The sequence below is a fragment of the Aquarana catesbeiana genome, linkage group LG01, assembly GCF_042186555.1.
Source record: "Aquarana catesbeiana isolate 2022-GZ linkage group LG01, ASM4218655v1, whole genome shotgun sequence".
Lineage (NCBI taxonomy): Eukaryota > Metazoa > Chordata > Amphibia > Anura > Ranidae > Aquarana > Aquarana catesbeiana.
In genome coordinates, this window is record NC_133324.1 from 499,264,112 (window position 1) to 499,290,951 (window position 26,840).

At 42.6% G+C, this 26,840-nt stretch overlaps 1 protein-coding gene across 4 annotated transcripts in view; it reads right to left on the reverse strand.

Moving 5' to 3' along the window:
* EPS15L1 (epidermal growth factor receptor pathway substrate 15 like 1) overlaps window positions 1-26,840 on the reverse strand; it is a 327,178-nt gene that overhangs the window by 34,292 nt on the left and 266,046 nt on the right. The window contains exon 23 of one of the 4 annotated variants that reach the window (XM_073592698.1): window positions 10,885-11,114. The exons of the other annotated variants lie outside the window; for them this stretch is intronic. Coding sequence (XP_073448799.1) covers window positions 10,939-11,114 — 176 coding nt within the window. The 3' untranslated portion in view covers window positions 10,885-10,938. Of the gene's footprint in view, window positions 1-10,884; window positions 11,115-26,840 lie in introns of those variants that run through there. 4 annotated transcript variants of the gene reach the window in all.

The following is a 26,840-nucleotide window of genomic DNA, read 5'->3' on the forward strand; positions in this document are numbered from 1 at the left end:
CAGAGTTGGCTAGAAGGGCCACCGTATCTCCACCCCTACTCTAGGAGCCACATGAGTGCAAGAAAGCACACTCCTGCTGAGCCCCAATGTCCAACAGCTAAAGTCTAGGAAGCCAGGGCCCACAAGGAGAAAGGTCACGGCCCAGTGGTTGAAAACTAGTGGTACACAGAACTCACCCTGATATAAAGAAACAAACAATATGTACAGTTACTTTATAGCAGCCCCCGTAGTAATCACCAGGCGATCAGAACCTTCAGTCCCTCTGTCATCTCTGCAAGACCCAAAAAGATACTCGCAATGGCTTAATTTAATGGAAACATCTACTAAGTGAATGTCAAGGCATCTTCTGCTGCTGTTTCCTCCACAAAAATACTAGTTGCCTGGCTGTCATGCTGATCCAATGGCCTTAACATTCTGAGACACTGAACTCAAACAACTATACAGTTCAGGAGTTTGGACTGTACTCTGACTTTGATCTGCATGTGTGGTCTATGGTTGAAAAAAAACTGTGGCCAGAGACAGCCAGGCAACCAAGATTCTAGTAGGAAGGTAGTCAAACAGTAGCCCTATATTTTCTTTGCAACAGGTTTCCTTTAATGACACCACATAAAGTGCAATGGCCGCTAAAAGCCAAAGCAACAAAATTATAAAGTATCCTTTAACAATTTTTTCATGCTAAGAAATGATATCTGAACATGTGAACAATTTACAGCTTTTGAATTATGCTTTTAAGTCCTAATTTGCACATTCAGTTCTGTTGTGGCATATTAAGCATTAGGGCATGTATTACTTTAAGGTTACACTTCATTTAAAAACTTAGATGGCACATTGTCTACCAACCCAACTACTTTTCCTTTCTTCATATTGGCATTACCTTCTTGTTACAGAATTGGTCCGACTCAAATATAGCTGTCAGAGTCACACTGAAAACTGTGGTGCAGAATATATTTTAATATGACCTCTTATTATAATTATCTCTCCGAGAGCACCTCATTATAACTAAGCATAAAGTCCCAATTAACAGTAAACATTTTATTGCTCAACCAATAGCTCTCTTCTCAAGTCTTAGGTAGCACTAGGTGCAAAAGTTAAATTATTATATATTAAATTATTATAAAGAAGACGGCACAGTCTGACTGTTACAAACATGGGTACAGGCATTCCTACCTTTTGTTAGTAGGAATAGAATTCCTACACTTGCCCAACATACGAGGTGTGTGTATTAAATAACGAGACTGCGATCCCACCTAGTAAACAAAGCAGTCAAAACCGATTATAACTGCATGCGTGGTGACCTTGAACATGTTTGAACCTGCATGACAAGCAGCAACATTCTATGACGTTCAGTTGATTGTAAGTCGCCATTTAGTTTGGTTGTGTATTCTGTAGTGTGCCAAAAAAATGCTAAGTTTAAAAGTTGAACAATGTGTCTATTTGAAATTTTTAGTAAAATTGCACAAAACACCAACAGAATGTTTTCAAATGCTTACTAGAGATGGGAATGACGGCCTGTCTCGTGTGCGTGTGTTTGAGTGGCACAAAAGATTCAGCATTGGACGTGAGAATAAAATCCCAAAAGTTAAATCAGTGCTTAAAGGGACACCTTTTGTAGTTGATGCTGTAAAGAAGAAAATGGCAGATGTGTTGAAAGTGTCACGACACTTCAATGAAGTACACAATAGAGACTCTTCGGGGTGATTTTTTATGGAATAGATCATATTAAGGAACATTGGAGAGGGGGAGGTACATCTGGGAACTTCCTTTCTAGTGGCAAGAGTCTGGCTGCCCTAAGGGGACTAGGTTAATAGGGTTGTGGACGAGCTGTGGTGAAGGGTGGCAGGCTCCAAACCAATTATGGAATGCAGGAGTTTTACTAATACTGCATTCAGTAATGGTTTTTTTTACTGTGCTTGGTTAAGCACTTCTACATGTATCCTATATAAGCCTATGATCCCCCAAAAGCCCCCTTATTTATCTGGGAGTTTCTGAGTTTACTAGGTGATATCTGGATCATAGGGTAAATATAGGTGGTGGCTGGCTCCAGAGGAATTTTCTAGCAATTCCCGATCCGACCACTGGGGTGGATAAGAGCAGTGGGACGGATTTATGCAAAGGGCCATGTTGGGGATAGGCACAGTAGGGATATGCTTGCCACTGTTGAGAATATGTTTTAGCATAGCGAATAAGAATCTACGTTTTTTAAAAAATATCAGGGCTGAAATAGCCCATATACTCTGTAATGAATGTCTGTTTCACTTGTCAACACTGGGAGTGTAATGGGTGAGCAGCAATGCAGGATATTATCTACTCCTGAGTCGGCAGATTATCTAGTCCTGACCCCTAGGAATATAAGTTAGGATTTCAATATATTCCTGAGCATTAAAGTATTGCAATTATGGATCAACAGTGTTCGGTTTAAACATCAATCGAATGGGATTAGCGTAACCTTCTATAATGCCCACTTGCAACTAATCAACAGGGGGTAGATCCGACATGGCTGCTCTCCATAAATGACATGAGGTGTACCAAGATGGCACTACCTCAGACGATGTCCTATGACGAAACACATAAGTCGGAGCTACGCACACACGTCATTTCCGCTTTAGCGAGACTCCGGTCGGTGGAACGCAGGCTGACCTAGAGCACTCGTCTTTTAAAAAGCGGATTCGGGTTGGTATCTACCACGCATCTACCTATGGAAATTAGTTTTTAAGAAACTTGTTTTTTTTCATAAAAGTATTATCCGGATTTACACTATTGGAGCCCATTTCTTTTCTATATGAGGACAAACTATCGGGGTCACAAAGAAGGAAACTACTACTCCCTGACCCAATGATAACAGGGTATCAGAGACTGTCCCCTGAGGGCCTGCAGGCTCGGGCTTTCCTAGGACGAGCTACAGGAGGGAACGATCGGTCCGGCTGCCTGCTGCACACTCACCACATGCGTTTTGTCCCTGCAGGGGTGCCAGGATCTGGTGAGTAGGGATCCCAAGGGGGAGCACAACAATCACCTTATCACTTTGGCACAAGGATTGGAACCAAATGCAAGCACAATTCACTTTGAAAACTGCGTAAGTCACTTGAAAGATTATGTTATGACTTTTATACTGGACTGCTTATTTTTTATTGTTATTTTCTGGTTTTTGCACAGTGCTTGGTGAAGCACCTAAAACATTTTTACCACTCCAAGTATGATCATAAACCTTTGCATAAGGTGAACTTCATTTAATCACTTTGAGTGTAGCTATTAACTTGTGTATAAGGTGGACCTTATTTGATTTATAAATATTTATAGTAGATGTTGGTAAGTTTGGTGGTAATGCACATAGTAAACTGATGAATGCACAACGGCACTTTACCTAGGGTTTAATAAATTCCAACCATTACAATAGGTGGAGTTTGTGAGAACATACAACACCGTTTTAGTTTTATGGTGACATTCCACTTTAATGCACATTCACCTGTGAAGAGCGATTCACTAGATCACCTTTCAGTTCAGAGGAAGCTCCATTTATCCCTAACCTACACATTTAAATTTCACATTATTGGTGCTCCTCATTGGGGCAAACTCAGGGAAGGCCGCAGCCTAGCCTATACCCAAGCGCGGATTCTTTAAACATATACATGTTACTGCGGATGTGCAGACAAATACAGGCTTTACAAATAAATCAGCATTAATTGTTACCCACAAAACACACTCAAAATGTTCTTATTTATATCTGACTGGAAACGTATCTATTTTTTGGCCAGAGATAAACAGACCTCAGAGGGTGGGTGACTGTGGCACATCGATAACACACATCAGATATGCTTGAGTGAGAAGAAAAAAAAAAAGAAGACTGAAAAAAACTGTGAGAACGGAACTTTAAGGCTTTGTTTCAAAGGAGAGGTGTTAACCACCGAACCAGCATGATGGCACACTGTCACCATACTCGATCTAAAAAGGTCACTTACAGGATAATCAATTGTTCACACAAACCAAACTCATATTTACAGCTGTGAAGATGCCACTTTTCTACACGTAATGCAGCTCTGAGGCTTTGCATAACTGTTACAGAAATTATGTTTTCTTCTATGTACTGTTTGTTGAAAAGTTGTGTAAGCACAACACTATATTAAATATCTGACCCAGACAGTACTACAGGCCAATCGTTTATCCAGACCAGACTGGAGAAAAGACAGAATTCTACCACAGAGAACTTCCTTGCATTGAATTTCCTTGTCTTCCTTGTTTTGCCTCCCTTCAAAAGAAATATATGTCTTCCAGGTGCTATGGTAGACTTTGTGAGAAGTCGATTTCCTAGGTTTTTAAAGCATAGGGATTACGGAATTAAAGCCATGAAAGCCATAGAACTGAGAAGCAGGGTGGTAAACGGGCCCTTGCAACAGAAGTTCTGGAAGAGCTTGGAGAGCCCACAGAGAGACTGTCAGGAACCAAACAATATCTGAGTAGCACATTCGGTGGGTCCAGTTTGATTTGATAAGAATCAGAGGAATGCCTTCTATCTTAATCCTATGGAGCAGTCGACAAAGGAATTTCAGAGAAGCAAAGACATAGATCAGGCTTCCAATGATTCAGCAGAGCATTTACTGCAAAGATTAGAGGGCTGTCTCCTTGACCTGAAGACAGCCAACAGGTCTACATCTGGCACCCCCACCTGTGACAAAAGTCTTAAAACATCTCAAGGTGAAGAGAACATTCCCTGGTGCCTAGTCATTGGCAAATGAGGCAATCCATCTGCCAATAAACCATACTTGGGAAATGCATGGCGGACAGGGCTGAAATGCACTGTACAAAAGCTGATTCTCTTTTAAGCAACGTCTGGTTCTTCCCTGAGGGTTGATGTGGCCCTGACAGACTTACAGTATCTCACAAAAGTGAGTACACCCCTCACATTTTTGTAAATATGTTATTAAATCTTTTCATGTGACATCACTGAAGAAATGACACTTTGCTACAATGTAAAGTACTGAGTGTACAGTTAGTACAACAGTGTAAATTTGCTGTCCCCTCAAAATAACTCAACACAACAACCATTAATGTCTAAACCGCTGGCACCAAAAGTGAGTACACCCCTAAGTGAAAATGTCCAAATTGGACCAAAGTGTGAATATTTTGTGTGGCCACAATTATTTTCCAGCACGGCCTTAACCCTCTTGGGCATGGAGTTCACCAGAGCTTCACAGGTTGCCACTGGAGTCTTCTTCCACAATGACATCACAGAGCTGGTGGATGTTAGAGACCTTGCGCTCTTCCACCTTCTGTTTGAGGATGCCCCACAGATGCTTAATAGGGTTTAGGTCTGGAGACATGCTTGGCCAGTCCTTTCACCTTTACCCTCAGCTTCTTTAGCAAGGCAGTGGTCAATTGGAGGTGTGTTTGGGGTCCTTATGTTGGAATACTGCCCTGCGACCTAGTCTTCGAAGGGAGGGGCTCATGCTCTGCTTCAATATGTCACAGTACATGTTGGCATTCATGGTTTCCTCAAGGAACTGTAGTTCCCCAGTGCTGGCAGCACTCATGCAGCCTCAGACCATAGTTCCATAGTAGGTGAGGTTGAAAAAAAGACACAAGTCCATCAAGTCCAACCTATGTGCGTGATTATATGTCAGTATTACATTGTATATCCCTGTAAGTTGCGGTCGTTCAGGTGCTTATCTAATAGTTTCTTGAAACTATCAATGCCCCCCGCTGAGACCACCACCTGTGTAAGGGAATTTTACATCCCTGCCACTCTTACAGTAAAGAACCCTCTACGTAGTTTATGGTTAAACAACTTTTCTTTTAATTTTAATGAGTGGCCACGAGTCTTGGTAAACTCCCTTCTGCAAAAAAGTTTTATCCCTATTGTGGGTTCACCAGTATGGCATTTGTATATTGAAATTATATCCCCTCTCAAGCGTCTCTTCTCCAGAGAGAATAAGTTCACTGCTCGCAACCTTTCCTCATACCTAATATCCTCCAGACCCTTTATTAGCTTTGTTGCCCTTCTTTGTACTCGCTCCATTTCCAGTACATACTTCCTGAGGACTGGTGCCCAGAATTGGACAGCATACTCTAGGTGCAGCCGGACCAGTCTTGTAGAGCGGGAGAATTATCGTTTTATCTCTGGAGTTGATCCCCTTTTTAATGCATGCCAATGTTCTATTTGCTTTGTTAGCAGCAGCGTGGCATTGCATGACATTGCTGAGCCAATCATCTACTAGGACCCCCAGGTCCTTTTCCATCCTAGATTCCCCCAGAAGTTCTCCCCCCCAGTGTATAGATATTTTTGCACCCAAATGCATTATTTTACATTTTTCTACATTGAACCTCATTTGCCATGTAGTTGCCCACCCCATTAATTTGTTCAGATCTTTTTGCAAGGTTTCCACATCCTGCGGAGAAGTTATTGCCCTGCTTAGCTTAGTATCGTCCGCAAATACAGAGATTGAACTGTTTATCCCATCCTCCAGGTCGTTTATGAACAAATTAAATAGGATTGGTGCCAGCACAGAACCCTGGGGGACCCCGCTACCCACCCCTCACCATTCGGAGTACTCCTCATTTATCACCGCCCTCTGAACTCACCCTTGTAGCCAGTTATCAATCCATGTACTCACCCTATGGTCCTTTCCAATGGACCTTATTTTGTACAGTAAACCTTTATGGGGAACTGTGTCAAATGCTTTTGCAAAATCCAGATACACCACATCTACGGGCCTTCCTTTAGCTAGATGGCCATGACACTCCCACCACCATGCTTGACTGTAGGCAAGACACACTTGTCTTTGTACTCCTCACCTGGTTTCCTCCACACACGCTTGACACCATCTAAACCAATTAAGTTCATCTTGGTCTCATCAGACCACAGGACATGGTTCCAGTAATTCATGTCCTTAGTCTGCTTGTCTTCAGCAAACTGTTTGCAGGTTTTCTTGTGCATCATCTTTAGAAGAGGCTTCCTTCTGGGACGACAGCCATGTAGACCAATATGATGCAGTGTGTGGCGTATGGTCTGGGCACTGACAGGCTGACCCGCCCACCCCTTCAATCTGTGCAGCAATGCTGGCAGGACTTGTACATCTATTTCCCAAAGACAACCTCTGGATATGACAATGAGCACGTGCACTTAACTTCTTTGGCTGACCATGGCGAGGCCTGTTCTGAGTGGAACCTGTCCTGCTAAACCGCTGTATGGTCTTGGCAATCTTCTTATAGCCTAGGCCAGTGATGGGGAACCTTGGCACTCCGGATGTTTTGGAACTATATTTCCCATGATACTCATGCAGTCTGCAGTGTAGAGTGTAGTTGAGCATCATGGGAAATGTAGTTCCAAAAAATCTGTGGTGTCAAGGTTCGCCATCACTGGCCTAGGCCATCTTTATGCAGAGCAACAAATTCTTTTTTTCAGATCCTCGGAGAGTTCTTTGCTATGAGGTGCCATGTTGAACTTCCAGTGACTCACTTTTGTTGCCAGCGGTTTAGATAATAATGAGTAAATTGAGGAATTGCGTAATTTTGAGGGGACAGTAGATTTACACTGTTATACAAACTGTACACTCACTACTTTACATTGCAGCAAAGTGCCATTTCTTCAGTGTTGTCACATGAAAAGATATAATAAAATATTTAGAAAAATGTGAGGGGTGTTCTTGTGAGATACTGTAACTCTAGCTGAATGACCTCACAGAGGAGAGATCCAGAGTTGAAGGGATAACCAAATCTCCCTGAGTTCCAGAAATATTAATCAAGAGACAAGCTACCTCCAACAACCAAGTCCTTTGTATCAAAGAGGTATCTAGGACTTCACCCCAGACTGATGGCATCCATCTGTGATTTCTGGAGATTTAGGATCCACCTGAATCTTTGTAGGGTCAGCAGTCTGTTGTCATCCAGGTAGCTCCCTATGATAATGCCCTGAGAATGCAGTAGAGCAAGAACGACAGCTAGCTCCTTGGTGAAGACCCGAGGTGCAGTGAACTGGCTAAAGAGAAGGGCAACAAATTAGTAATGTTGCTTGCCTACAGCCAAATGAGGGCAACACTGATGCAGGAGGAAGATGGGGACGTGCATGTAAGTAGGCATCCTTGATGTCCAGAGAGGTCAAAAGGTCGCCCAGCTGGAGGGAAGGAACGACTGATCTGGCAGATTCCGTGCAGAAATTCTGCACCCAGAAGGTGGTGTGGAGAACTTTTAAATCCAGTATGGGACATAGGCCCGTTTTGAATTGGGGTTGGTAAGCAGGCTTGAATAAAAATCTTGGAACCTCTCGTTTTCTGGGGCAATGTTTATGACTCCTTGAGAGAGTGGATTGTGCCAGAGCAGAATGAAGGTCTCCCAACCTTTGCAGGGATGCTGGCAGGTTTGACAGTATGAAGCTTGGTGGAGGCAGAGACTGAAATTCTAGCCTGTAGCCTCTAGATACAATATCCTGGACCCAAATGTCTGAAATGATCTGGGACTAGATGGTGCAAAAACCAACTTATATTCCCCCCACTCTAAACGCCATCATTGTGAGCAGGACCTGCTCATGAAGTTCAAGGCTTTGCTGTTGACTTGGGAGGCCTGAGAGAAAGCCCTCAGGAGTAGTGGATATCCCATATGAATATTTCCCTTTTTTCTGGGGCAAAAGGGTACTCTTCTCCTTGGTGACCACCTCAATAAAGTTATCCAGGGATTTGCCAAGGAGGCATTCCCCGTCAAAGGCATTAGCAAAACGCATTTCTTGCAATTATGCTCCGCAGGCCTGCATTTGAGCCAAAGGATACTTGACATATGAGATCTTCTGGCGCATCTTAGAGGAGGGATACAGGCATGAGCTCCAGTTGATGTAGAACAGGAGGATCTGCAAGGATAGAAGATCCAGGATCCCTAGACAAAACCTTGGACCAGACAGGTAGGGTCTGGTAGATAGTCACAATGGCAGTTGTTCTTGCTTTTTGTCCACCGGGTTTTTAAACACGGAAATGTCCTTAACAGGACAGGAAATAGCCAGGTCACAATATGGATGTTCCACTTTTGAAGGAACTCCTCCTCCATAGGGTAATGCCGTGCAAAACATTTAGGTCAACCAGAATATAAGACCAAAAGTCTTGACAAAGTCTGGTTCTCCTAGCCAGTAACGGATGGCTCCTAACCCAGAACCTTCACAGGAGAAACAGGCATTCCTGTCTCTTCCCACTCCCCAGATGTTTTCTTTTGGTGCTCAGCTACCAGGAGCACATATGAAAGCACCGTAGAACCGATCAAGCAGCTGTATCGCTTCAACCTGGCAGTCTTGTCTTGAAAAATAAACTCACACGAAACAATGCTTACCTTTTCCCCAACAATAAAAAGCAGAAAGACTTCTGCCCATCTTCTCCTTAACTGCAAAAGAACCATACGATGCAGCCAGAGCATTACTAATCTTAGCAGAGGATTTAAACTTACTATTTTGTTGGACTGTAATATGAACAACAGTGTTCTAGTTACCAAGACATACCGAAAAGCTAATCACGCATATAGCAGTTTGGTTACAACAAAAAGTAATAGTGGTGGCTTACCCAGGGTTCTTATACACAGGTGTTCACCTCTTGTCTACACCTTATAAATCTCTGTATTGCAAATTCCTGCCTAGCCAAAACTGAACATGTTAACAGTTTTCCAAAAGAAGGTTAAAAGTATACTAGTTCTGCAAGCATAAAAAGGTCACAAGCCTGCCAACAAAGCTACAGATCGTCAGGTATTAATTTAAGTGTATATGTGAAATACTATTACAGAAAAAACAAAAAAACAAAAACCAAAACAAAATGGGAAGTGGTCACGGGTGTGTGCTGCAAACTTCATCAGCAACCAAAGCAAGGGAGACCACGAGCAACTCACTAATCTCTGACACCCACATGCATGCTTCCGGATATAAAAAAAAAATCTGTTCCTCTCTAATCAACAACTCTTACCTAGAAACGAGGCAGCAGATTAACTTGTAGTTTACTGTAATTAAGCAAGCATGACCTATGGGATGAAGGTCTGCATTTTTTGGCAGATCAGGATGCAGCTGACAAAAAATGAAAGTTGGATATGGAGTTAAAAAAAAAGGATGTAGCACATCTACTCCAGTATAATCTCTAGATACATGTCCCTTCAACAAAAGGAATAAGCAAGATTTATTTAATGACGACTTCATAAAAAAACAAGTGTATAACCAATGCTGCTATGGCTTTTCCAAAATCAGGGTTAAATTTGATGTGAATAGATTGAACATCAAACAAAAAAAATATTTTGCAAATTGGATAAAGGTTGTAATGTCTACTCAGGATCATACTTGTGATTGTGTATTTTTAAACAAATCCTCAATGATCTGCACTACACACAGAGGTTGATTTACTACAGGCAATGCGTTGCAAGTGCACTTTAAGTGCATCTTCTCTAGAACTGAGGGTAAGCTTTGAAATGAGGAGAAGATCTGCTGGTTTCGATCATCCAATCATGTACAAACAAAAATGCTGTTTTTTATTTTCCTTGCATGTGATTGATTATTCTTTGCAAAGTGAAGTTTTACCTAATTTACTAAGCTCTAGAGCAAGTGCACTTGCAGTGCACAGTAGATTTGCCTTCAGTAAATCAACCCCATAGTTTTATTGTAAACACTACTCAACATATGTATAGACAAAATGGATTTACAAAGCTTTAGTGCAGTCTGCTGCTAGATGGCTGCCAGTGTGAGCCTGGTGGTCAAGAGGGCTCCTACTCAGCATGTTACATAGAATAGAACAAAAATTCCATTACAATAACATATGTCTTTATATACCCTCACTAGAAAATGTTAACCTTAAGCAGCTGGCGTATAGGTATATTATGCCAGCTCGCAAAGCATTTCAGAATTTCTCATTCCCCAGAGGAATTCCAAGCTCTTATCTCCACCATTCAATCTCACTCCTAGGTCCCATCTTGCTGTTTTTGCTGCATTATGTGTAATTACTTTTCGGAAGCAATTCTTCCATGAAGATCACTTGTGGCCAGACTTCTCTGGACAGTAGATGGGTGTACCTCCAGTTTCCACCAGTTCTGTGCTGATGGCATTGCTGGACAACTTTCCTTAAGTTCATTAAGTTTCCTTGGCCGACCACTGCGTCTACGGTCCTCAACGTTGCCTGACCAATGGTGAGAAATACACGCAGATACTTATCATGCTATATAATCAGGGAGGAGTTTTTCTTTTTTGTCCCAAATTTATTCTGCAGCAGCATAACGACCCCAAACATACAGCCAATGTCATTAAGAACTATCTTCAGTGTAAAGAACAAGTCCTGAAAGTGGTGGTTTGGTCCCCACAGAGCCCTGATCTCAACATCAAGTCTGTCTGGGATTACATGAAGAGACAGAAGGATTTGAGGCAGCTCACATCCACAGAGGATCTGTGGATAGTTCTCCAAGATGTTTATCCAACATCCTATCTGCCGATAGTTCCTTCAAAAACTGATGGTGGTTTGAAGCCAAAGGGTCGTCACATCAAATACTGATTTGATTTACATTTTTCTTCTGTTCATTCACTTTATTTTTATCAATATACAAAATACAAACTTTTAAAACTTATATTTTTGAACACATTCTTACTTTAAAGCATTTCTTCACGCCTGCCTAAAAATTTTGTAACAAGTACAACCCCAATCTCAAAAAAGTTGGGACGCTTTGTAAAATAGACATTTAAAACAGAATGCATTGCTTTGCAAGTCTTATAAAGCTATAATTTATTCACAAAGTAATTTCAAAATTACCTTTTTGTCTTAAAATTATTTTCTCAAGTTTAAACATTTGATGTACTGGTATTTTTTACTGTGAATTTTTGGGTTTATGAGATTTGCAACTCTGTTTTTTACACAGTGTCCCAACTTTTTTGGAATTGGGGTTATAGCCCGACCTAGTAACTAAACATGTAGATAAACCCCCATCAGAAACATTAGCTTTGAGAGGACTGAGCCATAAGGTAAACCTTAAAAGTAACAATGCTAAATTTCAGACACCTTGCAGTGCCTGCACTAGTCTTGAAATTAATCCTTGTATCAGATTCAAGGACAAGGCTGTACACGTGGGACCTCACCTTCTGCCCGACTAGTGATTAAGCTACACCCCTTCCTGATTCTAAGCCCTAGATTTATGCATTTGATCACTGAATGACAGGTAGTGCTTAGCATTAAAATGAATGTTGTTAAATCTCAACTTGGGTAGAAATGTATGTGCAGTCAGGGAACCTTAAAGGGGTTGCAAAAGTAAGTGTTTTTTCACCTTAAGGCCCCTTTCACACTGGGGCGGTGGGGGCGTCGGTGGTAAAACATCGCTATTTTTAGCGCTGTTTTACCGTCGTTTTTGCGGCGGTATTCGGCCGCTAGCGGTGCGGTTTTAACCCCCGCTGGCGGCCTAAAAAGGGTTAAAACCGCTCGCATAGCGCGGCTATAGCCGCAGTATAGCCGTGCTGCCCCATTGATTTCAATGGGCAGGAGCGGTTTAGGAGCGGTGAATACACTGCTCCTTCACCGCTCCAAAGATGCGGCTTGCAGGAGTTTTTTTTCTTCTCCTGTCAGCGCACCGCTTCAGTGTGAAAGCCCTCGGGCTTTCACACTGAACAAACAGCAGCGGCTGTTTTGGGTCGGTTTGCAGGTGGTATTTTTAGCGCAATAACGCCTGCAAACCGCCCCAGCGTGAAAGGGGTCTAATGTATCCTATGCATTAAGGTGAAAAAACACCTGTCAGTGACAGACACCCAGCCCCCCCCTTTTACTTACTTGAACTCTCGAACTTGTCCCACAGGGACGAGCCGTCTCTCTGCCTGGGGTTCTCAGCTGTTGATTGGATAGACTGATAGCAGCGCAGCCATTGGCTCCCGCAGCTGTCAATCAAATCCAATGACGCGGCCGCCGGGGCCGAGTCCTGCATTTGGCGCCTATGGAGCGCGCCCGCAAGGTAAACCGCCAGGAGAGCGCTTCTCCCAGGGGGTTATCTGAAGCGGGGAGAAGCCGAGAGAGCCACCGAGGGACCCCAGAAGACCAGGATCGGGGCCACTCTGTGCAAAATGAGCTGCACAGTGGAGGTATATGTTTATTTAAAAAAAAAAAATGTAGCTTTAGTGTCACTTTAAAAATTATAATATGCAAAAAAAGGAACAATTATTGGTCCATGTTGTGGGAGTATGCATGGGTCAAATGCAATATGTGAGCTAAAAGTTTGAACCATTTTCAAAATGATGAGCTCTAACAGCATAAGTCCGTTATTTTTACAGTAAAGAGCTCACTGCTCAAACATATTGTAAAAGGTGATTGAGCACCTGGAGGTTTTGTGATCATACTCTTAGCCGCAGAAAAACAAGAAATGTAATAGTAATTATTTAGACTGCTCTTACACGCCCATTCCACTTTGCAACTGAACTTTCAGTTCTACTCATCCCTCTGCTTTTTGAGGGAAACCACAGATTACCTTCAAGATTGTGTGTGTTTTTTTTTTCTCCTCTGCACCAACAAATACATAAGATATCTGTTATTTCAGTAAGCTAGAAGAACCATTTAATACTTTTTGGCAGTTTACATAGCCCTCCACCATATGCAAGAGGGCCACTTCAAGTTTTGTGGGCAGCACAGTGGAGTAATGGTTAGTATTCTCAATTAGGCAGTAAAAAGGGTCGCTAGTTCGAATCCCAACCACGACACTACCTGCCTGGAGTTTGCATGTTCTCCCTGTACCTGCGTGGGTTTCCTCCGGGTACTCCGGTTTCATCCCACACTCCAAAGATATGATGGTAGGTTAATTGACTTCTGTCCAAAATTGCCCCTAGTACAGAAATGTGAGTTGGGGACCTTGGATCGTGGGCTCCTTGATAGTAGGGACCGATGTGAGTGTGCAATGTATGTGTGGATCGCTGCTTAAAATTGACATCGCTATATGGGTACCTTAAATATATAATAGATGAGCATCTTAATGAGACAATGTACCGGGATAGCGACAATTGTAGACACGTACCCACACTCACTCAGGTTGAACTGGATGGACTGGTGTCTTTATTCAAATTTACTATGTAACTATAAAGATATTTGCAATGCAAAAACACCACAACATCACTAATGTGAAAAACTATTTTTTACCAATAAATTTTCAGAATTAAAATTCAGTGGTTGCGGCATACCTTTGGTCAAATTGCTGGCCACAGCTTGTAAAAATGTTTAAAGAATGTGTAAATATGGTTTCTATAATATATTTCAAGTGAACTTTACATTAAAGGAATGCAAGGAAAATTAAAAAGATAAAGAAAAAGGGAAAAAAAAACCCAGCAGTGGTTCCCCCCCCTGCACTGTAAAGATAGTTGCCAAGTTATTCTGGGGGCAAATGATTTAAGTGGTTGTAAACTCTTACTTATACGCAGTAACTGCCCTCGGGTGATACACAGAGATTTAACAAATCCTACCACATAAGCTGTACCTGTCTATCTACCTTCCTTTCTTCTCTACATCTGTTCAAAGTGCTGAATTTTAAATCTTGTCTGAGATTTCAGATAAAAGGAGGCAGAGAGCTAAAGTTACACTCTGCAGAGCTCAGTGAGGAGAGCAGGGACAAACCCCCCCCTTCACACAGGAACAAAGATGAGGCTGTCACTTGCATGTGATTAGGTATTCTTTGTAAAGTGAAATGGTACCTCATTTACTAAGCTCTGGAGCAACTGTACTTTGCAAAGTGCACAGTCTATTTCCCTTTAGTAAATCAATCCCTTAGTGCTTTTACTGAGACAAGTACACACTAAAGAGGGATATGCTTTGTTCATATTTCATGACTGAGGTTTACAAAAACGGTGGGGAAATTCGCACTGGATATGTGTGAACCTAGCCTTCGGCACCACCTGCACATCTATGCAGGTGGTGCCGCTGCAGGACCCACAGAAATACTGGCAGCCACAACCACCCACACAAAGAAGAAATGTGGGACCTTCAGACGGGTGTCATTAAATCCTAATGGCATACCACCCGCACTGAAAATCATACCCGTACTGGGAACCTCGGTTACAGCGTGGACTGCAATTTCAAAAATATCCTGCGTGTCACAGGGCATGGCAGCCCATTCAAATGAATAGGCTCTCGTGCCCACGCAAACTGCGGCCCACACAGGTGTGAACCTAGCCTCAACAGATCAAGCTGTCCAGCAAAAGTGGCATTTAGGGGGTTGAGACAAAGCCATTATACACTGATAGGGATGCGTACAATGGTACGCCCCCATAGAAAGCCGCTCTGTGTTGGAGCCAGCACACTAGATAGATTAGTTAGATTAGGGCACAAGCCCTGATCAACCTACTGCGCCAGATGTCTTCCACTCTGGGCAGGATGAAAAGGACTAGCCCTATCCTGATGTTGCCCTCCACAATGGGAATACCCCTGAAGGGAGCTTCAGGGATAAGGCTCCACTGAAGGCAGTTCACAGCCCTGGCCCTGTATAGCCCCCAGTGGCTAACTCAGCACCCCAAACCAAGGTGAGCACCCACGCAGGAGCCAGTGTTAAAGTGACTTTACAGGTCAGCCCTGCATCCTCTTGCAGATGGGGTACAGGTGCAGTTTCCCCTAAGGCTCAGCCGAGAAGTCAAACAATCAAGAAAGCAGTTGAAGGAAAGCCACAGTGGCTATGGTGCAGCTAGGAACTTGATGAAAAAAAAATATTGAGAAAACAAACAAAAAAATCAACATAAACAGGTAAGCCTTTCTAAGTAGAAGACGCTCTTCACCTAAAGGGCTGTATGCACAGGCCAAATATCAATCGGTATCGGCCGGTTCAATAAAAAACGGGCGTCATTCGGCCCATGTTTACGGCAACTGGTCCGGCTTCTGTCAAAGGAGCATAACCGAAAAAGGTTTGCCAATTGGCATCCAATCAGCACTCTCAGAAAATGGCTGAGAGCTAAAATGATGTGTGGGTGGGGGCCACCCCCCTGGCAGAACGCAATAGTTCAGCGGGGAAGATTGGTGTAATAACATCAGATTGTTAGTACAGGTTCTCCTCCTGAACTCTTCAGATTTTTTTTTTTAACGTTCAGCCTGCTGATTAGAACGAAAAAAGAAATGATTGTGTGTACTGGGCTTAACGTAGTTGTAAAACCAGATAACAAAATAAACTGAACATTTATGCTAAGTCAGCAAAGCAGCACAACTAATTTGTGCACAGTCTGGCAGGCATATGAGCAGCCTGTCATCTGTAATCCTCCCCGCTTTGCCACTGCAAAAAATTTTGACACGTGCAAAAAATGTGTCGCCACTCTCTTTTGATTGACAGACACGTGAAGGAGACTCATGCACGAGCATGAGTGAAGGGTGCGTGTCTCCTGCAAGACTCAGCCTCAGTGGAAGTCTGTTTAGTTTCAAGTTGCTGTAACCCTCATATACATTCGTTTTCAAAGACATGCACTATTTCATAAACCGTTCAATAAAAATTAAAGTGTGCGCGCATGCCTCCAACAGCGTGCATGCTGCTAAGCAAGCACTAGTGCGTGAGTGTAGAGCTGGGAGGTGGGGACAGTGATGTCACGACTCCACCTTCCAAGCTGCGGTGTGTAGACATGCCCATGGACCATGGATTTCTATTGAACAAGCTATGAAATGGTGCATGTCTTTGAGAAATTATGCATATGAGGTTTACAGCCACTTTAAGGGACTTGTTGAGGGTGAAAGGGGTTATTTAGACCTGAAGGTAGCTGCACATAACACGTGGTAAAAAGTAAGATCCTGTGTACTGCAATGTATAATTAAAGGCTAAGTTCACCTTTCTGAACACGTTACACGTGTATTAAAGGGTGCAACATTTTCAGCATGAACCCCGATCCCTCCCTCTTCCCTGTGACAGCGGGTGGGGGATCCTCTCCCCTCACTTGCTGTCACAATTTGAAAAAAGTGCGGCCATGCGGGGCTCCACCCACACGGTCGTGAATTCCACTCACAGTTCCATGTGAACGAATAGACTACAAGTACCGTCAGCCATTGCTTGTAGTTCTCAATGAACTGTGAGGGCGCAGGTGAGAGCTCTGTAAGTTTATTAATCTTGCTGCTCTCAAGTAACTGCCTACCCATATCCGAGGTACAGGCAGACAGCTATCCTGACAACCTACAGGAACCTGACATTGCACCCAAGATTTGCGGATCCCGGGTGCAATGCTCTGAAGGCTCCATAGAAAAAAAAATAATAATAAATGCATATTCTTTTACCTTATGCATTTCTTTTTTTTTCCAAAAGGTGAACTTATCCTTTAAGAAACTGTGGTTACTTATATATTGATGCGGGGTCCTCTTCACAGAAAGCCATATTCATCTTGATGAATATTTATTCACACGTTACAAGCCATCCATGCAAAAAGCATGATATTTTTTAGGGGTTAATATATTTATATGCAGATTTGACTTGTTTTATCAAGCTGCTTAAAGTGAAGCATGATAAATTTACATTGAGAAATAAATCCTAGTATGATAAGAAAATCAAAAATAGAACATTAGACATACAGTAACTACAAACATTATACTAAATCAATCTTCATGGCCTAAAGAGATTTGCATGTGTGGTACCCTCCAAATAAAGATCTATTTACATGTGTATTACGGTCACAGCTTTGTATTCTCAGTTCTGCTTTGCACCTTTATTTCCACTTTAGGCTTAGCAAGTTTAAGTGAAAACAGATGATGTGCTGTATTTAAATATTAAAGTGGAACTTCATTTACTTTTTCATCTATCTATTAAATCCTCTGCCCTTTTTGTTTTAACTTTGGATAGTAAAACATTTTTTTCTGCCAGTAAATACCTTATACAGCCCACTTCCTGTTTCTTGTCTGGTAAAAAGCCTAGGCTTATGACATCATGCACCGCTCTCTCACTCTCGCAAGAGTTTGCCGAGAGGGGAGATGAGTCATAAGGGGACCAATGAGAGCTGCAGGTGTGCCTCTGTGTCTCTAAGTAAATCTAGGAAGTGTACAGGCAGCAGCTTTGGCTGCCCACAGTTAAAATGGTTGCAGCCAGACTCAGTGGAGGGAGATTTCTGCAGCATATTTGGCAAGTACAGAATCGCAGTATATAAAACATGCAAAGTGGTTGGAGGGAATCTTCAGAATGGCAAAGATGTTTTTATTACAAATTATGTGAGCAGACTGCAGTTCCTCTTTAATCACTTAACAACTGCACTATAGCCGAATGGCTCGATAACTCTGGGAGGGCATACATTGACGTCCTCCCAGAATCGCAGTCCCGTGCGCCCCCTGGGGCACCCACATGGGAGTATCCGTGTCCGCCAGGTCTGCATCACGGTAAATGGCCGCTGACAGCGGTCATTTACCACGTGATCGCTCCATCAAATGACAGAGCGATCACTTGTAAACAAACCGCATCATGTCTGGTTCCTCTCTCCCCTCTCTGTACCACCCGGTACAGTGTGAGCAGAGAGGGGAGAGATCGGTTGCAGCATCGCTGTGGGCTGGATCTGTAGTGCCCACAGTGCTGATCTGTACCCATTGCAGCCTCATCCATCCATGCTCAGCCATCCCTGTCATACTTATCCATCCTCAGTAATACTCATCCATGCTCAGCTATTCATCCATACATACTTAGCCATCCACACTCAGCAATACCCATCCACCCATCCATGCTCAGCCATCCCTGTCATACTCATCCATGCTCAGCTATCCATACTCAGCAATAGTCATCCATCCATACTTAGCCATCCACACTCAGCAATACCCATCCATCCATCCACACTCAGCAATACTCATCCATCCATGCTCAGTCATCCACACTCAGCAATACTCATCCATCCTCAGTCATCCACACTCAGCAATACTTATCCATCCATGCTCAGTCATCCACACTCAGCAATACTCATCCATCCATGCTCAGCCATCCCATCCATTCTCATTCAAGCTCAGTCATCCCATCCATACTCAACCATACTCAGCCATCCCCATCCACGGCTCATCCATGCCACTACAGTGCCTCACAAAAGTGTAATAGGTAGTCAAATTAGATTTGATAAATGTATGCACCTAGAACACCTGATGCTGCTCCCTGCATGTTGTGCCTCTGTATGTGGCCAGGCTGTAGAAAAGTCTCCAACGTGGTATTTCCATACTCAGGAGTAGGAGAATCCATTTTGGAGTGTAATTTTTGGCATGTATATGCTATGTGTTAGAAATATTGTATAAATGGACAACTTTGTTTAAAAAAAAAAAAAAAAAAAAATGCATTTTCATTTTCTTTCCACATTTTCCAAAAACGTGTAGAAAAAAATTACATGTTCAAAAGACTCATTATGCCTCATAGATTATATGTTGGGGTGTTTTCTTTCCAAAAAGGGGTAATTTTTGGGGGGTTTCCATTATCCTGGTGCTCACCCATGTGGTATCGCCATACTCAAGAGGAGTAGCAGAATGTGTTTTGGGGTGTCATTTGTGGTATGCATATGCTGTGTGTGAGAAATAACCTGCTAATATGACGATTTTGTGGAAAAAAAAAAATCTGGATTTTGCAAAGAATTGTGGGCAAAAATTTCAACATACCTCTTACTAAATACCTTGGAATGTCTACTTTCCAAAAAGGGGTCATTTGGGGCGTACTGGTATTTGTACTTTCCTGGCTTGTTAGGGTCTCAAGAAATGAGATTGAGGCTGTCAGTACTTCAGGTGTGATCAATTTTCAGAGATTGGCACCATAGCTTGTGGACTCTATAACTTTCACAAAGACCAAATAATATACACCGCTTTGGATTATTTTAACCAGTATAAATTAAATTAAGTATAAATTTTGGCCAAAATTTATGAATAAAAATTACTAATTTGAAAAGTTTTATAACAAACGAAGAAAATTTTTTTTTTTTCTTTTACAGAATTTTCAGTCTTTTTTCTTTTATATCGCAAAAAATAAAAAAACCCAGTGGTAATTAAATACCACCAAAAGAAAGCTCTATTTGTGTGAAAAAAGGACAGAAATTTTCATATGGGTACAGTGTTGCATGACTGAGTAATTGTCATTCAAAATGTGAGAGCACTACGAAGGGGGTTTAAGTGCCAAGTGGTTAAAGGTGTTGTAAAGGCAGAAGTTTTTTTTTACCTTAATGCATTCTATGCATCAAGATAAAAAAACATTCTGCGTGTAGCAGCCCCCCCCCAGCACCCCCCAATTACCTACCTGAGCCCCTTCTCTCCAGTGAAGGGCACGATCCCCTCAGCCATCCAGGACACGCCTCCTGATTGGCTGAGACAGAGCAGGCGCCCATTTGCTCCTGCGGCTGTCAAAGTCATCCAATCACAGTAGAGGGGGGCGGCGCCAGGTCCAGCTCCTTGTCTAAATAGATACACGGAGCTCTGACTCGGCTTGGGTGCCCCCTGTTGCAAGCTGCTGGCTGAGGGGCACTCGAACGAGGGAGAGGCTAGGAGCAGCAAAGAGGGACCTGAGAAGAGGAGGATCCAAGCTGCTCTGTGCAAAACCAACACACACAGAGAAGGTAAGTATAACATTTTTGTTATAAAAAAAAAGAAAAAAAAAAAAAAGCTCAATTTTTTTTTTTTTTGGGATATAGCACCAAACACATTAGTTATGTGCAATGGCGTGTATCCCATTACCTGCAGGCAGCTGCTTCTTGTAAAAATTCTCTATCTAGTGCCTTTTTCATAGCAACCAGATACTGCCTTGAACAGCTGTATCCCAGCGCTGTGGGAGTTAACAGCAGCTGCTCCTAATGAGAAAAGTTGAGCCTCTCACTTGCCCCTTTTGCCTCTCAGCCAATTATATTACTCATATTACCATCATAAGCCTATTAAAAAAAATATATATTTTTTTCAATAAAATGTTCCCTGCCTCCTTCATAGTCACCGGATACTGTTCTGAGAATCTCTCTTCCTGCTCTGTAATGCCCTGTACACACGGTCGGACATTGATCGGACATTCCGACATCAAAATCCTAGGATTTTTTCCGACGGATGTTGGCTCAAACTTGTCTTGCATACACACGGTCAAACAAAGTTGTCGGAAAATCCAATCATTCTAAACGCGGTGATGTAAAACACGTACGTTGGGACTATAAACGGGAGGCAGTAGCCAATAGCTTTCGTCTCTTAATTTATTCTGAGCACGCGTGGCACTTTGTGCATCGGATTTGTGTACACACGATCGGAATTTCCGAAAACGGATTTTGTTGTTGGAAAATTTTATAGCAAGCTCTCAAACTTTGTGTTGGAAATTCCAATGGAAAATGTGTGATGGAGTCCACACACGGTCGGAATTTCCGACAACAAGGTCCTATCACACATTTTCCGTCGGAAAATCCGACCGTGTGTACGGGGCGTTAGAGTTAACAGAAGCTGCTACTGAGAAAAGTTGTGCCATGCACCTCCCTCTTCTGCCTACTTATATTGCTCATACAGCAAAACTAAATTTGCAATTAATTTGAAAAAATTCCTCTGGGGCAGTGCATGTGTAAGCAGGAACCATGGTTTTAGGTCAATAACATCTGAAAGAATATTGGTCTGGATTTTTTGGTAACGCCCATCTCCATCAGTTATCTTATATTTGATAGGTTTTATAAAATCTAATGTTATTTTTAATGAAATGCTAACTACCCGAATCTATAAAAACTTTTGGAAGCTTTTTTTTATAATTCCACTCGCCTGCTCGCATTTTGTGAGTGGATTTTGAGGGCAGGTGAGCTATGGCTGCCTGGTAGCAGGAGGGGGGAGCAAGCATGGATGATCAGAGCGCCAGGAACATAACAGCTTTCATTTCAATAGCTGTGTGTTCCCCACCATGCTCCGCTGTCCCACGGATACACATAAAGCCGCCTCCTCTTTGTTCGGGCACTTTGATAGACAGATCACCCGTCCAATCCTGGGTTGGGTGATGTGTCTATCACAGTTCCCCGGACAAGGGGGAGGGGCTGTATTTGACGGCACGCGGCAGGTAACACACAGCTATTGAAATGAAAGCTGTTATGTTCCCTGCGCTCTGATCATCCAGGCGGCGGCTCTCCTCTCTCTTCCCCTGCACAGGTAGGCTGCACATTGGCAGACACGGGCAGGCTGCATTGGCAGACACGCAAAAAGTTGTTGTTAATATCTATTTTTATAACTTAATTCTGCATAAAACATTTAAATGTAATTTCATGAGATAATTTTTGAGGGCATGTTTAGGGGTGGGCAGGGTAGGGGTTGGATGGGGCAACTGGTGGCGAGTAACCTTTGAGACCTCGCTAGTAGCTCAGGATTTGAAATTTTGAGCCCTGGGCTAGATTATATTCTCATTTTCTGCAGAAAAGGGAAGGATGAAAGTTTAGTTCTCCACCCTCCCAGTTTTCTTTCCATCTAAAACTAATACTATCATCAATATACTGTTGTTGAAAATTCTTTAATAAAAATCATTGAAAAGGAAAACACTAGCATGCATGAAATGCTTACCATTTAGCAAAACTGGGCTCCATTCAGGAGCAATGCGAGTCAGAGGCATTGATGAACAGTTCAGGCAAAGACAGCAAATCAGTGCAACTCCCTTACACAAATACTGTTCTCACATGGGCAGTGATTGTTAAAAAAAAAAAAAAAAAAAGAAAGGAACTAGAAAGCATTTGCTGGTCAATGTCTTGATGCAGCCCAATCCTGTTTAAATGTAAGTATTTCAGCATAATAGTGTTTGTTTTAAAGCGGAACTAAAGGGACGATACTCACTTTCCCAATGCTGCCTTGCCGGTATCGTCTCCTGTGTGCCGGGTTTCAGCCATCTTCATAGGCCATTGGAGGATGATATCACTCCTGCGAATGCCCTGAGCTAGTCAATCTTGGCACACAGGATTAGCCTGGCCACTGTAAGCTGAGACTATATACAGTATATACGTGTTTGTGTATATACGTGTTTCCTGCAATCAACTTGCCAATTGCATTCTCCCTTAAAACTTGTGACATCTGTGGCATTGTGCTGTATGATAAAACTGCACATTTTAGAGTGGCCTTTTATTGTGACCAGCCTAAGGCACACCTGTGCAATAATCATGCTGTCTAATCAGCATCTTGATATGCCACACCTGTGAGGTGGATGGATTATATCGGCAAAGGAGAAGTGCTTTCTAACACAGATTTAGACAGATTTGTGAACAATATTTGAGAGAAATAGGCCTTTTGTGTACATAGAAAAAAAAATCTGAGATCTTTAAGTTCAGCTCATGATAAATAGGAGCAAACACAAGTGTTGCGTTTATAATCTTGCTCAGTGTGTACATATATATATATATATATATTATATATATATATATATATATATACACACACACACACACACATACATACACACACACATAGTGGGAACGGAAAGTATTCAGATCCCCTTAAATGTTCCGCTCTTTGTTATATTGCAGCCATTTTCTAAAATCATTTAAGTTCATTTTTTTCCTCATTAATGTACACACAGCACCCCATATTGACAGAAAAACACAGAATTGTTGACATTTTTGCAGATTTATTAAAAAAGAAAAACTGAAATATCACATGGTCCCAAGTATTCAGACCCTTTGCTCTGTATGTAGTAGAAGCACCCTTTTGATCTAATACAACCACGAGTCTTTTTGGGTAAGATGCAAAAAGGTTTTCACACCTGGATTTGGGGATCCTCTGCCAATCCTCCTTGCAGATCCTCTCCAGTTCTGTCAGGTTGGATGGTAAACGTTGGTGGACAGCCATTATTAGGTCTCTCCAGAGATGCTCAATTGGGTTTAAGTCAGGGCTCTGGCTGGGCCATTCAAGAACAGTCACGGAGTTGTTGTGAAGCTACTCCTTCGTTATTTTAGCTGTGTGCTGGGTCATTATCTTGTTGGAAGGTAAACCTTCAGGCCAGTCTGAGGTCCTGAGCACTCTGGAGAAGGTTTTCGTCCAGGATATCCCTGCACTTGGCCGCATTCATCTTTCCCTCGATTGCAACCAGTCGTCCTGTCCCTGCGGCTGAAAAACAACCACACAGCATGATGCTGCCACCACCACGCTTCACTATTGGGACTGTATTGGACAGGTGATGAGCAGTGCCTGGTTTTCTCCACACATACCGCTTAGAATTAAGGCTAAAAAGTTCTATCTTGGTCTCATCAGACCAAAGAATCTTATTTCTCACCATCTTGGAGTCCTTTAGGTGTTTTTTTAGCAAACTTCATGTGGGCTTTCATGTGTATTGCACGGAGGAGAGGCTTCCGTCTGGCCACTCTGCCATAAAGGCCCGACTGATGGAGTGCTGCAGTGACGATTGACTTTCTACAACTTTCTCCCATCTCCCGACTGCATCTCTGGAGCTCAGCCACAGTGATCTTTGGGTTCTTCTTTACCTCTCTCACCAAGGCTCTTCTCCCCCGATAGCTCAGTTTGGCCGGAACGGCCAGCTCTAGGAAGCGTTCTGGTCTCAAACGTCCTCCATTTAAGGATTATGGAGGCCACTGTGCTCAGTTCCTTTGACCTCATGATTCTCATTTGCTCTCACATGCACTGTGAGCTGTAAGGTCTTATATAGACAGGTGTGTGGCTTTCCTAATCAAGTCCAATCAGTATAATCAAACACAGCTGGACTCAAATGAAGGTGTAGAACCATCTCAAGGATGATCAGAAGAAATGGACAGCACCTGAGTTAAATATATGTGTGTCACAGCAAAGGGTCTGAATACTTAGGACCATGTGATATTTCAGTTTTTCTTTTTAACAAACCTGCAGAAATGGCAACAATTCTGTGTTTTTCTGCCAATATGGGGTGCTGTGTGTACATTTATGAGGAAAAAAAATTAACTTAAATGATTTTAGCAAATGGCTGCAATATAACAAAGAGTGAAAAATTTAAGGGGGTCTGAATACTGTATACAGTGGGGACGGAAAGTATTCAGACCCCCTTAAACCCCTTCTAGAGCTGGCCGTCCGGCCAAACTGAGCTATCGGGGGAGAAGAGCCTTAGTGAGAGAGGTAAAGAAGAACCCAAAGATCACTGTAGCTGAGCTCCAGAGATGCAGTCGGGAGATGGGAGAAAGTCAACCATCACTGCAGCCCTCCAACAGTCGGGGCTTTATGGCAGAGTGGCCCGACCGAAGCCTCTCCTCAGTGCAAGACACATGAAAGCCCGCATGGCGTTTCCTAAAAAACACCTGAAGGACTCCAAGATGGTGAGAAATAAGATTCTCTGGTCTGATGAGACCAAGATAGAACTTTTTGGCCTTAATTCTAAGTGGTATGTGTGGAGAAAACCAGGCACCGCTCATCACCTGTCCAATACAGTCCCAACAGTGAAGCATGGTGGTGGCAGCATCATGCTGTGGGGGTGTTTTTCAGCTGCAGGGACAGAACGACTGGTTGCAATCGAGGGAAAGATAATTGCGGCCAGGTATAAGGATATCCTGGACGAAAACCTTCTCCAGAGTGCTCAGGACCTCAGACTGGGCTGAAGGTTTACCTTCCAACAAGACAATAACCCTAAGCACACAGCTAAAATAACGAAGGAGTGGCTTCACAACAACTCCGTGACTGTTCTTGAATGGCCCAGCCAGAGCCCTGACTTAAACCCAATTAAGCATCTCTGGAGAGACCTAATAATGGCTGTCCACCAATGTTTACCATTCAACCTGACAGAACTGGAGAGGATCTGCAAGGAGGAATGGAAGAGGATCCCCAAATCCAGGTGTGAAAAACTTGTTGCATCTTTCCCCAAAAGACTCATGGCTGTATTAGATCAAAAGGGTGCTTCTACTAAATACTGAGCAAAGGGTCTGAATACTAAGGACAATGTGATATTTCAGTTTTTCTTTTTTAATAAATCTGCAAAAATGTCAACAATTCTGTGTTTTTCTGTCAATATGGGGTGCTGTGTGTACTTTAATGAGGAAAAAAATGAACATTTTAGCAAATGGCTGTAATATAACAAAGAGTGAAAAATTTAAGGGGTCTGAATACTTTCCGTCCCCACTGTATAAATATATGAGAGTGTATGTACGTGCGTACATGAGTTTATGTATGAGTATGTACAGTAATGATACACTCACGGGCCACTTTATTAGAAACACATGTTCAATTGCTTGGCAACACAAATTGCTAATCAGCCAATCAGATGGAAGCAACTCAGTGCATTTAGACATCTAAACGTGGTGAAGACGACTTGCGGAAGTTCAAACCGAGCATCAGAATGGGGAGGAAAGGGGATTTAAGTGACTTTGAACATGGCATGGTTGTTGGTGCCAGAGGGGCTGGTCATCTGAGTATTCAAAAAACTGCTGATCTACTTGGATTTTTGTGCACAACCATCTCTAGGGTTTACAGATAATGGTGTGAAAAAGAGAAAGTATCCAGTGAGTGGCAGTTGTGTGGACAAAAATGCCTTGTTGAATGTGTATGTATGTAGCCATGTACGTACAGTAGGGAAAATAATGATTTGATCTCCTGAAGATTTTGTAAGTTTGCCCACTTACAAAGAAATTAAGGGTCTATAATTTATACCATAGGTGTATTTTAAATGATAGAGACAGAATATCAACCAAAAATCCAGAAAAAACACATGATACAAATGTTAGAAACTGAATTGAAGTTCAGTGAGCAAAATAAGTATTTGATCTCCAAGCAAAATATGACTTAGTACTTGGTGGAAAAACCTTTGTTGGCAAGCAGAGATAAGATGTTTCTTGTAGTTGGTTACCAGGTCTGCACACATCTCAGGAGGGATTTTGGTCCACTCTTCTTTACAGATTAAGGATGAGCTCCGGCGTGTTCGCACACTCCACCTGCAGAGCCCGCCAGGAAGTTGGCACGGCGCTGCGCTAATCACAGGCAATGAGACATTTCCCGATCTCTGCAGCACACATCGGGAAAATGTCTCACTGCCTGTGA